Source organism: Barbatula barbatula, assembly GCF_947034865.1.
Source record: "Barbatula barbatula genome assembly, chromosome: 22".
Lineage (NCBI taxonomy): Eukaryota > Metazoa > Chordata > Actinopteri > Cypriniformes > Nemacheilidae > Barbatula > Barbatula barbatula.
Window position 1 is genome coordinate 1,191,091 of NC_136785.1, and position 14,454 is coordinate 1,205,544.

The following is a 14,454-nucleotide window of genomic DNA, read 5'->3' on the forward strand; positions in this document are numbered from 1 at the left end:
ACGTGCCCCCCCAAAGAAAAAACACTTTCTAAAATGCATATCCATCTATATATTTGTATGTATACGGAAACTTTTTTAGATTTTAGATAGATAGTAAATGTGATTTTATAAAGACAGCATATTGTTTCTGAACTTCAATAGTTAGCTAAATAATTTTCAATCCAAATGTCATTGGCCTTAATGCTGAATGTAAAATGTAAATGTTTTTACTGTATCACCTTTCACTTTGTGTGCAAAATAAGGAACTGAAGTGAGAAGAATTCACTATAAACATACAAACAAGCAATTCTGGACACCATGATAAGATAAACACCTTTTTTGTCTTTCTTCTCTGAAAATTTTTGGGAACCCCTTACAGACTGGAGGCCCCCTGGGGGAGTCCCTGGACCCCAGTTTGAAAACCCTTGCTATGAAAGAACTGTAGGTCACTGTGGAGATAAGCATCTGCCAAAATCACGCATTTAATTGAAAAGAGGCCTGTTGGTCTCGAGCGTTTCTTAAACTTTTAGTATAATATAAAGTTTTGAAGTTCAATATAAAATGTAATACCTATAATCTTCCTATATGGGGAAAGAAGCCATCCCATATAGATGTATACAGATATATATGTATGAATATATATATACATATATAATATAACTATACAAGATGATCACCTAATAGTGATTAAAAGTAATAAATCATTCTTATTCAAACTAGTTGCAGGGCTTAACAAAATGCTTCTGATGAGAGTCAGAAAACAAGAAATAAAACACAGGTTCCTCTGTTGTTTTTTATTTTATTTTTGTGTTAATACAATAAATATACAAAACTCAAACTACTCAACATGCGACTACAGGAGAGACGCGAGTGCGTTTGTACAGTACGATGAAATTTAGGACAACAGGCCTCCTTCCTTAAGTTGTACAAAATATACAAATATCCCTCCATTCTGCATTATATACCATCAGACTTCCCGCTCAAGAGTCATAATACAACCAGAGCTGCCTCTTCTCAATACATTTCTCTTGTCTCAGTGTTTCAACTTTGATCACTAACATCACTAATTAAAAAGAGAGGGAGAGAGACCGCTTAAAGCCACGATCCATTGCACCACACACAAGAGGTCACGGGTCAGTCTATGAGTTCTGAGTCTTTTTTGTGTCTGAGAAAGTATTTCAAAACCACTGAAAATAGAGGAACATTCAGGCGGCAGCCGTTAAAATGTATTTATAAAAGGAAGAACGACTTGCAGTGTCTCAACACATACACACAATAATGGAGTGTACAAATTAAATAAAGAGGAAGAAAATTAAAACATGACACTCATCAGATGTTAAAAATGGTGGAAAGATAAGAATTTGGAATGATATGACGATGAGTAATTGATGACAGAACTCCAGGGTGAACTTTTCCTTGAAGTCATAAGGCAGAAACATTTGAAACAAACTCAACACTGAGCATGGGTGAGGAACACACACACAGATAGGTTAACATCGAGATACATTTTCATCTTGATGCATATCCCATAATTACAAAACTTGGCTGTCTCTTGGGGACAGTAACCAAGGCTACAAGGTTCTCTGCTCCACTCAAGTGAGAAAAACAAGTTCAAACACAAGCACATCTACAGAGACAAAACAAAGACAAATGATGAAAGACAATTGAATTTTCAACATGTTGAGCTTTAGTCAAGGCAGACGCCACATTCCGAACACATTTCTGGATTAATCATTGTAATATAACATTGACAAACTGCCTGTGTATGATTCTCAGCGTCTACCCGACTAAAGTTCATTTAGGATCCAACATCAGCTGATGTAATGGTACTGATCCGGCCCGTGGCTTCAGTGATGTGCATTTGGGTGCAGAGATTGGTTTTCTATTTCTATCCTCATTAAAGTGTTTTTTTAGTTTAGGTACGCAAGACTGGCAGAAAGGAGAGCCGGTCTACAGGTCAGCAGGCTTCCCATGCATGTGCAGGATCACATCACCCCGAGTGCTTTACCTTCGTGTTAACATTCCAAAACAATTATTTTAGGAAAAGAAACCAGGTAGCTTTCAGAATCATTCACAGGTTTAAAATCAATCAATACTTTATGTCATCATACAGGTTTATATATATATATATATATTTATATATGTACAAAGACCCTCTGAGCTGTGTGTGGATCTGTTAGATACTCCAGTGCCGACTCTTTCGCGGGAAAAGGTTCTTGATAACTTCTCTCGATATCTGCTGAAGAAATGCTGGGGCCAATTTCATTTCGAAAGTAAAATAAATGATTATTAAGTACTATTGACATTAAGAGTTCGAACATTATTTTCAGTACAATTAAGCATCCATCATCATATATTTAAACCACTGTGATCAGTCCTTACATTTAAGTTTGCACATCGAGACCTGGGGAAATGTAGGAAAGTGCCATAAGTTACAATGGAATGACAAAAATCCTAATTTCCCGAAATAAATAATTGACTTGTGTCGTGAAATGTGTTTTTCAGCCATTGTGTTTCTTTTAAAGCAGATCGGCAAGACAGTCCTGTGAGGGCATCTCTCTTCTCGGATCCATAAAAGGACACCTGACGACATCACTTCCTGTTTTTTTTCAGTACAACAGGGACGAACGGACATCCAACAGTGATGTGAACGTACAAAGTGACGACTTTGTTGTTTACACACACATAAGCACACACTCGAGAGTAGGTAGGCATTCCACACACACACTCAAATGAAAGAACAGCCGTGCACACCTGCTGATTGACGTGAGGGGAGGGGCCGGGGTCTCAGTCAGTCACAGGAGGGCATTGAGTCAATGTGAGCGGTGTGGTCTTGACCAGCCAGTCACGGCTTATGTACGATTGCAAGTACAGTTAGGAGGAATGTGAAGGGGCGGGAGGGGTCAGAGTAGCTTGGACGGAGCATGGGCAGGCCTAAGCTTTCTGGACCAATCAGATCTGCTCTTTGAAGGATCCCCGTGCAGCGCTGGAAGCAGCGCTAGCAGCGGCGGTCTGCACCGTCTTATTGGCCATGACGCCAGTGGCGAACTCCTGTTGTGCCTTCTCGAAGCTGGCACCGGTGGTCCGGTAAAGCGCATGGACCTGAAAACAAACACTCACACGTTACTTTGATTTAGTGAGCTGTCTCGAACGGTCTACATAGTCAGCTTAGCCAAAATGGAACACAGTGATTTCACTTTGGAGTGAATGTTATACTGTATGTTCACTGTATTTGGTGTGTCACCTTTTTAAACATGATGAGAGAGATGACAGCCGAGGCTGTGAAGAGAGCAGCGATCAGGATCATGATAATCCCAACGGGAATACTGGTGTTAAGACCCGTCAGCGCTGAGATCCAACCGCTACACATACAAACAAACACCAACAGTATGACTTTGTTTGTATAAACAGTGTGCCATTTGTCTCAAATCATCAATAAATTCTACAATTGGTACTGATACAAATATAATCAAATAGAAGCGTCTCACCTGGCTCCCCAACCTGCAATGCCGATGGCTTGTAGCACATGGACGCCAAACTGGCAGATATAGATGAAAAAGAATACAAAGAACCTAAATGAGCTGTCACTCCTTGAAACAGACAGAGAGAGAGCGAGAGAAAACAATTACAAACTGACCTCTGCATAACATTTCTCTTTGTGTTTGTGTGTTTGTGTACCTGAACGCTCCATACAGAGGTCTGTACCAGCAGACAAATGAACATGGTGTGAATAACATGAACCAGAGCATGGCCAACCCAAAATCCACTCCCCTCGATGCGTCTACACAGAACCACGCCAGACAGCCGAATATATTTGCAAACAGCGTCCCTGTGTGGACTGGAAGAGAATCACACGAGAAAATGATTGCAGATTGATGAAAATACATTTCATTCTTATCAAGCACAATATAACAACAAAATGTGTTACTGTAAACACCAATCAAAAAGCTGTAAACTAAACTAAAAGGATTTAAAGCATTTAAAAATACAAAATAAAAAAGCAATAACTGCTATCAGGTAAACAAACATTCGCATTTGACTGAACACATTTGAACCTTATAATGCAAGTCTTGTGTGTATATAATGGGATTATTTACATGATTTAAATGGGATTTTTGGTGTGTTCCCCAAAGAAATTAACAATTGATTTGTCGAAAAGAAACAAATGATTTCTTGCCCGATGGTTTAAAATCTAAATAACAACCTACTTTTTTTTCAACATTCCCTCTTTCTTTGCGTAAATTCTTGCCCTATAAGATCAGACAAAATGAGTCTCAGTCACATCTGTATCACATGACACACCGCGGTGCACCAGATCTGTCCCACACAGCATGTGACTCTGGTCTCTACCCACACAGGGGTACAAAAAACACAAAACACTCATCTGCAAATAGAAATGTAAGAAAAAAACCTCTAGGAGACTGAAATGGAGTCCATTAATGTCATTTTGTATCACTACACTATTATTATCACACAAAAACACGTCTCTTAAAGAAAAAAAGAGTCAATTTTTTTAATCTTGGACATATTTTGTAATTTGTGTTCTTAGTTCCAGTCTGTGAACACAGCTGTTTATTCTCTCCTCGTCTATCCTATCTATATCTTTCTTTAGTCTATTATTCTTTCTTTCTTTCTAAATACCTTCTCTCTTTTATCTACCTACCATCCTTTCAGATTAGTTAAAATGTTTAGTTTAGATTTCATGTTCATATGACTATGTGCGTGACAAATAAATCTTTAAACAGACACAACCAGGGCAAGACCACAGCAAAAATCACCAATGCTAGTATTTACAACGTACACGTCATGGCACTTTATAATCAATGTATAATCCAGAATCAAGAGATACTCACACATCCAGAGATAGTACATGATCTTAACGGTTTTCTGATATTCCACTGGGATGTCCACTGATATGTCATGATAGAAACACGGTCCTGTAGGAAACTTCTCTGGAAGGGGTGGCCAGTTGTTTTTCCTCCCTTTTACAAAAGAATTCGACAAAGAGAAAAAAAGATGTTATAACGGCTAAAAAGAGATGGAGAAAAGTAAGCGAGAGTATGATGCCTCATCCAGCATAATAGCACAGTCAGAATAGACAGATTTACACGTTTTACATCCAAACTTGGTATGTGTCGTATAGAATGTGATGTACAGAACACACGTGGCTTTGAGCAGAATTGTATATAATATGTGTCCTGTTAATAGGTCGTTGTAGGTTGAAGTCAAGCTCTGTAAAAACTCACCTCCCGAGGCGCTCAGAGACTGCATCTCTCTCTCCCTGCGGTCCAGTTCGGCGGCTTTTCTCTCCAGCTCCTCCTGTCTTTTCAATAACTCTGCCTGGGCTCGCACCGGATCCTACACACACACAGTTATTAAAATGTGTACTTCTGTTTCTGTGATTCACACACATCTGAAGTCATTTTCAGTAAACAGCTGTCAGAGTCAAGCACAAACACTACATCTCGCTCACGTCTCTCTCCACCATCACTCAGATACCAAACCTCATTTTGGTATGGTCACACTTGGGAAGTCTCTTTCTTTTAAATCTCATTTTACATTTGACATGTACACAGATCATTCAAACATGATCAGAAAATGACAATTAGAAAACACATGATCTGAGATGGCTTTTTTACACTCACCTTTGAAAATGTCTTCGGATTTGGATAAGCGCCCAAAGGTAAGGAATAACTTTACAGTAGCAATACAATCTTTTGTCCGGATGGTAAAGTGACAAATATTTGACTGTTGTGGCAGCGAGGTTCTCGTTCAGCAGACTGAGCTGGTTGTAATGTAAATAACGTGTGGGTTGTGGGCCATTTTTTTGTTTGCTTACGTGTGCACTGTTCAGTGTTTTGTAAATAGACACGAGTCAAACCTGGGAGTTTCTTTTAGTCCACGTCTATTAGATTTGTGATCACCTGTATTCCTTAAAGGTAAAAAATAAACTGCGCACACATGTGGGTTGACATTTTATTGAAAACGGATGACATCTCCTGTTTAAGGTGTGTATACACATTCTTGTTCAAACAAAAGCTTTGGAATGAGATCGTCACCAAATATCACCTGTCGTTGACTAGCAACCAGGGCTTTGATGTAAACTAAATGCAACTTCCTGTTTCAACAGGAAATACATCAGAGTGTTATACCTGGTAAAAAAGTGCACAAGGCAACCAATAAGGTGCACAAACCCCTTCAGTCTTTTAGACAGTTGACCAAAACTACAGATTTCCCGCATCACTAATTTACAAGCACATTCTCTGTGCCGTTACAGATTAGAATATTCTGAACGACTCGTTTCTGAGCCAATCGGATGATGGATAGTGTCCTGAAGAGGACTTATTTCTGGGTCATTCGAAGGGATCATAAAGCCCAGAGTTCCCGGCTTTTCCCTAAAGGCTACATCACGTGACGCGCAGCAAGCCTTCTGTCGACCCCCCAGGCTCGGACCCTCCCGGCACCCTACACGCTTAGATTAAAGCCACAGACAGCAGGTTTCTATTCGACCTCTACCAAAAAACGTTGGATCGCCTCGTCTTGTGTCCTTATCTGAAGCGCATGACATCACCGTGGGAAGCCCGAGCGAGCGAGTGAGTCATCTGATACACACTCTCCGTGTGTGTGTGTGTGTGTGTGTGTGTGTGTGTGTTCATCTGTCTTTCCATCCGTGTGATAAAATGAGGTGTCCCTTCACCTCGAGGGCTGTTGAATTACACATTATAACTGGATTCGCGAACAGATCGCATATGCTCTGGGAGTTTTTAGGGAGTGCTTCTCAAAACTATAGTTTGTTCATGTATTTGTTAACTTAGACTGTGACTTTGGAGATTTCTAACTGTGGGTCTGTACCTGTGTTTGCTGAGGTTGGGTGTACGCTGGCGGCTCTTCTGTGGGCTTCATGATGGCCGGCTGTGTGTTAGTTGTAGGTGGGATTGATTTATGGCCAGCGCCTTGTGGTACCTGTAAACACCAAAACATCCATACGAGATGTTGTTATCCAAAACCACACAGACTCAAACAACACAACACCAGACATCTTAATCCTTTCATTCATGAATTCACATTGACTGAATGTGTCATTGGATAGAAATGCAGTCATTCATATGCACACATTTCACAATCAATAAAATAAAAGGATTTCTATATTTTTGTGACTGTTGGGCAGAGGATGACGACGGTTTCATGCTGTGGAGGTGTGGGAATTTCTGGGCAGATAAACAAGACCATAAATAATGTGTTTTTGTTTGCATTGTATGGTAGCTTGGTCTCTCTTTCTCTTTTCTCTCTCGACATGTCTTAAGCTGTGTTAAGAGAAGATGCAATATAAAGCATGTGTACTTCACCCAAAAATCACAGAGAAGGATATTTGGAAGAACGCTTGTATCCAATCAGATCTCAACACCCATTTACTCCCATAGTAGGAAAAATAACTTTATAATATTTTGATCTGTTGAACACAATGAAGACATTTTGAAGAATGGAGGACAGCAAACAGTTCTGGGACACTTTTGACTACGGTTGTATTTTTTCCTACTATGGGAGTCAATGGGGGCTTTCCCATTGCGTTCATCAGAATAAAAACTTGAAGGCGAGTAAATGATGACATAATTTCATTTTAGGGTGAAGCATCCCTTTAAAACACAAGGTAGCTCTCTCTCTCTCGCTCTCGCTCTCTCTCTGTATATTGCTCTCTCTCTCTCTATATATATATTTCTCTCTCTGGTCTCTCTCTCTCGTCTCATTCTCTCGTCTCACTCTCTCGTCTCACTCTCACGTGTCACTCTCTCGTCTCACTCTCTCGTCTCTCTCTCTCGTCTCTCTCGTCTCTCTCTCTCGTCTCTCTCTCTCGTCTCTCTCTCTCGTCTCTCTCTCTCGTCTCTCTCTCTCGTCTCTCTCTCTCGTCTCTCTCTCTCGTCTCTCTCTCTCTCGTCTCTCTCTCTCTCGTCTCTCTCTCTCTCGTCTCTCTCTCTCTCTATATATATATATTTCTCTCTCTGGTCTCTCTCTCTCGTCTCATTCTCTCGTCTCACTCTCTCGTCTCACTCTCACGTGTCACTCTCACGTGTCACTCTCTCGTCTCACTCTCTCGTCTCTCTCTCTCGTCTCTCTCGTCTCTCTCTCTCGTCTCTCTCTCTCGTCTCTCTCCCTCGTCTCTCTCTCTCGTCTCTCTCTCTCGTCTCTCTCTCTCGTCTCTCTCTCTCGTCTCTCTCTCTCGTCTCTCTCTCTCGTCTCTCTCTCTCTCGTCTCTCTCTCTCTCGTCTCTCTCTCTCTCGTCTCTCTCTCTCTTGTCTCTCTCTCTCTCGTCTCTCTCTCTCTCTCTCTCTATATTGCTCTCTCTCTGTATATATATTGCTCTCTCTCGGTGTCTCTCTCTCTCTCTATATTGCTCTCTCTCGTCTCGTGTGTCTCTCTCTCTCTCTCTCTCTCTCTCTATATATATATTGCTCTCTCTCTCTCTCTCTCTCTCTATATATATTGCTCTCTCTCTCTCTCTCTATATATATTGCTCTCTATATATATATATATTGCTCTCTCTCGGTGTCTCTCTCTCTATATATTGCTCTCTCTCTCTCGTCTCTTCTCGTCTCGTCTCGTCTCTCTCTCTCTAGAGATACTTTCAGCCTGTTCTAATTATTACTGTCCTTACAAAACCTTCACAACTGTTTGCTGACAAACTCCGGGACATCTGTGTGTCTACAGCCTCTCATAAGGGTGTCAGGTGTGTATTTCCTCAGCAGTTGCATCATTCTGGGATTTCATTGCAACAAACTGCCTATTATTTACCAACCACCCACAACTGAGTCTAACAATGAGCTTTAACAGCACTAGCCCATATGTCAGTCACGCAAACACACCTTAGACACATTATAGTTTAACATTATGCTAAAAGCAGGTGGTAGTTTAAAGAATTTGCACATTTTTGGATGGATCAGGGTAGCATTAATTCATCAAGACATCAAATAATGATCAATTGATGGATCCGGGCACACACATGCGGCGTGGTCCAGTGCACCATCAGCATTTTAAAGAGCAGATTCAGTGGTCTAGACTGCAGTGCTGGAGTGATGCTGCACGGTCCCTGTAAAGTACGCCAGATTTCCTCGGTCTGCTGCATTCTTACACAGAGACGGTCTGCAGGATCACCAACTGCGCCATGCAAATTGCATTCAGCCCAGACCTTTGTGGTTACAATTGCGCTGAAAACTGATTCGCATGATTCATTTAGTGAATCGAGAGCTTAAACAATAAAGACAATAAAAAACTATGAAATCAGCAGTTGCAGTTCATTCTTTGTGTGCAGCCACTCACCGGCTTTGTGTCTGTGAAAGGGTTATACTCCTCCAAGCCAGGGGGGGCGGTCCGAGTTACTTGCGTCACAGACGGATCCTGCAGAAAAACAAAGAGACAACATTTCAATCGTTAGCTGTGTCCCAAATGACATACTATAGACTCTACGCACTCAGCTTACTTGTGCATGAATTTTAGGGGGTAGGGTAGTGTCGTCACAAATGGAACACTAAACGGTTTTATACTACACCGAAGAATATAGTTTCCCAGACGAGTGCAAATGACGTCAATCACATGGCACAGTGCATGTGAATAAAAATCTCTGTAGGAGAGTTTGGCTCGAGCAACGTCAGATAGCCCCGCCTCCCTTCCACTACGCAAGCGAAACATGCAACCGTTCGGGTACTTCGGACCACCCGGGTACTTAAAGTGCACTTCTTTTTTGAGAATGTGACCGCACTACTCACCATTTATACTACAGAATGGCGTAGAACAGTGCATAAGTGCACGATTTGGGACGCACCTTTTCTCTTTAAGTACATCATAAAAATATATTTAGCAAAACTGTTGATGTTAGGTCTATTTGGGTACAGTTAATAAAATGACACTTGTGGTGAGGAAGGCGGGACGAGAGCCGTGAGGCGGGGCCGGTGGCGTGAGTGATAGTTGGAATCAGCTGTGCGCGCTTAAGTTTGTATTTATGTTTTGTGGCCGGCAGTCTGTTTGTGAAATGTTTGCCGGTTCCCGCCTCCTTCCTTCCCTTTTATGGAACTTTGTTACTTATCCGTTTGCGAAAAAGTTCACCCTCCAGAATGAAAATGTGATTCACCTTAAAGGAAGAAAGAATTCATCAATAAAACAACAACTTCCTCACATGCTTCTGATACAGGAGTGGTTATCATAAATCATGTCACACAGATGTCGGTGAACACCAGAACGAGACAATCTCATTCACACGGCCAGCGTGGTGTCGTCATCGGACAACAGCGAAGATCCACAGACAGAAACCAAACGCATGATGTCACGCTCTGTTGAGGAAATACTACAAATCTACCTTCGTTTTCACAGCCTTTAACTGCCGAACCTTAAGAGCCAACCTGCAATTTTCTGCTGCTTGATTTCAGTAATTTTCACAAAGTTGAAGCTATAAATAGATGAAGGGGAGAGACATGCGAACATAAGGAGATATCAGAGGAGTGTTCAGGGTATCACACCAGTATTACTTTGTGTACCATTTCAGTATGTCTCCCACAATGTGTACCATTTCAGCGTCTCCCACAATGCATCACACTAAAACAAAGAGCAAGTGATATCAACTGTAATTTTACATTGTTTTTATAATATGATACGAAACAGAAAACTCAAGAAAAATGTAAACATGTTTTGGTCAACAGGTTTTTACTCCATATAGTGTGTATGCTGGGACACAGAGAAGTGGTGAAAAAACGACTGCTATTATAGAGATAAAAACACAACTGCAAGGGTCACATTTGTTGTCTCAACCCTGTGTAAACACAAATTACTTTTCGGTCAGCCTCATGAAAGGAAAAGAAACAAATCAGAGGTCAGATTTATTTAATTTCTCAGTTTTTTTCTCCTAGACATCTGTGAAATTAAAATGAGAGCAAATGTAAATTTACTTAAGTCTCATCTGCATCTCAGTTATTTCTCCTGGGATAAAGATTCAGAAATCTGACAAACGTCTCTGTCATTAGAGTTTGAGAAGAGATGTCAACAATGTTTCGATCTACATGAATTTTACACCTCCGTACTCTTCATGGGTTTCAACAAGTTTGTTTTTTATGTCTCCTAAGAAATTTTATGAAACTAATTTGATACATAAATGAAACAACTCAATAGGAAGGCCGATCACGTATTTATGTATCCAAAACCCGGAATTGATTTAGCATTTTGGGACATTCGGTTCCATTGCTCCAAAGTCTATGGGTTTTTAGAATGGGTTTATTGCCCGAAAAAAGGTCTGCGTAAACAAAACCTCTAAATATTTTCACATGACATGAAACAAACCAATTATAACCCACTTGTGATTTTTTTAAAGCCTTATTCAGTCTTAAAAACGGCGGTTGCTAACAAGTTAAATTTACAACTTCCTTTGGCGGGGACGTTAGACGGCATCGCACAGATGAAGCTCACAAATTATGCAACATCGGCACATATCTCTTAAAGCGTAGATGCGGATTCATTCACGGAGACATTACTTGCCAGGGAACACATTTTAAATAAAGTTTGAAAAGTTGTCGGAGGGTTGGTGGTGGTGACGTTGATATTATTGAGCGATCTTAAGTGTGGTCTGTCTATGGCATTGTGACAGTTATACGTGTGAATAGTACCTATGCCGTAGCCTACGCAGAGCCGCCGCGTACCCTTCACCATAGCTTGAAGCCAACCTCTCCTAAAACGTATCAACGCGTCAACTCAACGAGAACAGCAAGCGCTGTGATTGGCCTGTTTGAACCCCTCCCTAGGGTCAGAAAACTCTGCGATAGCGTCATGACTCAACAATTTCCGAATGAATTATCTAAGTAAATTATTTATTATTCTGTATTTAATATCTAAGGCTGCAACAAAAGTGACTGTTTACTTGCCGCTATCACTGCTAATGCTTCTCAAACGAGCTGCTTCTTCTTCGACTCTTGTCTTGTTTGCACAAGCAACACGTGTGAGGACACCGACCCCTAGCGGTCATTGGGAGTTGACGCGGAAAACGACGCAGAAGTATAAATGAAAACCGACACGAAGCCTACGCCGTAATCCAACACACGAGTATAAACTCAGCTTTAGCTTTTCACAACTGCCGATTGTATTTCCGCTTCAAAATGTTTTTCGGCTAACAAATGTGGTATTACTTTGTAAAGATTATCTTGATAATAATCATCATAAACCTTTGTTAATCACAGAGCTTATTCTTTGCCATCTTCCAAAAGTCTATGGGAAAAATGCACAGGCTTTCGGTCGAGGGAACCAACGCGGCGCTTACTTCTGGGTAAGCCTACAAAAACTGTATTCTTCTAAGTGGAAATTATAAAAGAGCCAATTCTGAGCAGTAACATCTTTTACTGGAGTCCAATCAGATCTTATTAGATTGAATACATGATTTACCATTTAATGTGCAATATAAGGTACAGTGATTGGACAGTCGGCTGCGGGTGGGTATGGCATCTCAGAGCTGTGACTGCCGACCTAGAAGTGACATCATAACCCAACAATGTACAGTAGCACGTTACTGAAAGAATGTTGTACACGTACTACTAAAAGACATCTGTATGTAGACAGCAAAAAGAAAGAGTTTTATATTCCCTCAATGAGTAAATGACAAATTTCATGTAAGCTAAAGCACACACACACACACACACACACACACTAACTCAATCCCTTGTTTCCATAGCAGCTCTCTGGTCCTGAGGCGGATCCATTTCAGACCAACTGTCAGGGTTTCAGAACCATGAATATTTCACTCTGTATAACACTGAATGTTTTATGAGACAAATCACACACATACAAATGTGATGCGTGAGGAAGCCATTGTCCCTGACTGTTTTCAGTCATCTGTATGTATAGAAATCTGTCCAACACAACACAAAACGCTATTGTCTGATGTCACACCCCAGCATCTCCTGATCGTCATCAGGCACCGTGAATGACATCAACTAAAGCAACAAACTTTTCTCCAGCGTCGTTTGTATTCGGTGACCAGATTCTAAACCCCAGCAGCGTGTCTGAGTTTGACCGCCTTCATCTGTGTGTTCCTACACATCTCGAGATCATGTCAGAATGTACATGTAGAGAGACGAGACACAGATACACAGAAATCAAATATCACAAACCCCAGCCTTATTTTAGACAGAAACAAGATTACAGTTGAACATAACCGAGATGAAAGCAGCAGAAATCAGATCAACGATGAAATTACTGCTCTAATTTTTCAGAGAAAAGGCGAAACAAACCTGCGACACAATGGAGAGGATTCTCTAAATACAGGTTTATTAGTGTCCGTGTCACTTTTAACATCTGACGGATGATTTGTTATTTGAGACGTTTAAAACGAAACTAACCGCGGAGGAGTTCAGAATACGGCATTTGACCTGTGTGTGAAAAGACACTGAATTTAATACCAGTGTGGAAAATCTGAGTAACATCTGAAAGACACTTCGTGAGGAACTCTCTTCAGTGAAACGTCTCTCTGAATGAGTCCTGTGACAACAAACTTTCAGCACTGATGATGACGAATGAGTCAGAGAGAAACTCAACTCAAATGACTGAACTTGGTCATCATCACTTCCTTAACACACACATGTATTCTACTCTGTCTTGTCAGTCTACGGTGAGCGTTCACGAGAGCACTTTGCCGGCGTTCTGACTGACAACCCGGAAGCGCAAGTGTTTAAAACCAGACTTGCGCTGTATATGAACTGATCTTCGCAAAATGCACAACCGAATGCGTCAAAGTGCTCTGGTGAACCTGCACCATTGACTGACAAGATAGAGGAGAATATACAGATTCAAGTTGTTATTTTGTTTTGTTTTTCACACAAAGTATTCTCGTCGCTTCAAAGAAAATCAACTGAGAGACACTATGAGTGGATGCACCATTGTAACCATGTCTTTAGTACTTTTCTGGACCTTGACAACAGCTGACGCCATGATGTCTATGAGGAGGCCTGAAATCTCTCGGATGCCCCTTTAATATCTTTATTTGTGTTCTGAAGACGCCGGGAGGTCTAAAAACATGATGAACGCAACACAATTCATGTTCAGTAAAATGCAGAAAATCTCGCTAGTATAATAAAGTAATATGCAATTGACCAATATCGATATCGGACGATAGTTGTTTGTGAAAATCGGTATCGGTGGCATCCCTAGCATAACAGCCTAGGTTTGACACATTCTGTGTCAACACAAACACACCCACACAGGTTTAAACAAGACAGCTTTTAAACAGTTGCTGCATTATGAAATCATTATAAAAAACTCAAACTGCACCGTCAGGACCAATTCACAGCCCTCCGGGGGATGAGACATAAGATGAACTGCATTTTCTAGACTTCTACACTTTTGAAAACTGCACGTGTTTAACACATTGTGTTTATTAAACAAATGAATCAAACTATGAGCTCCAGCAGTCAAATCTGATTGGATGAGGCAATATTACAATGTGCCAGGTTA

The 14,454-nt window shown here is 40.9% G+C and overlaps 1 protein-coding gene across 1 annotated transcript; it reads right to left on the minus strand.

Annotated features, from left to right (window-relative positions):
• Nucleotides 1-784: 784 nt before the first annotated feature.
• Nucleotides 785-10,534, minus strand: scamp1 (secretory carrier membrane protein 1; the record flags this gene model as incomplete). Its single annotated transcript, XM_079487013.1, has 11 exons — nucleotides 785-3,081; nucleotides 3,224-3,341; nucleotides 3,468-3,569; nucleotides 3,658-3,817; nucleotides 4,833-4,961; nucleotides 5,226-5,337; nucleotides 6,832-6,942; nucleotides 9,104-9,186; nucleotides 9,292-9,302; nucleotides 10,355-10,414; nucleotides 10,503-10,534. 11 exons carry the CDS (start codon nucleotides 10,532-10,534, stop codon nucleotides 2,932-2,934), a joined length of 1,068 nt encoding a protein of 355 aa, XP_079343139.1. The 3' UTR covers nucleotides 785-2,931.
• Nucleotides 10,535-14,454: the final 3,920 nt, after the last annotated feature.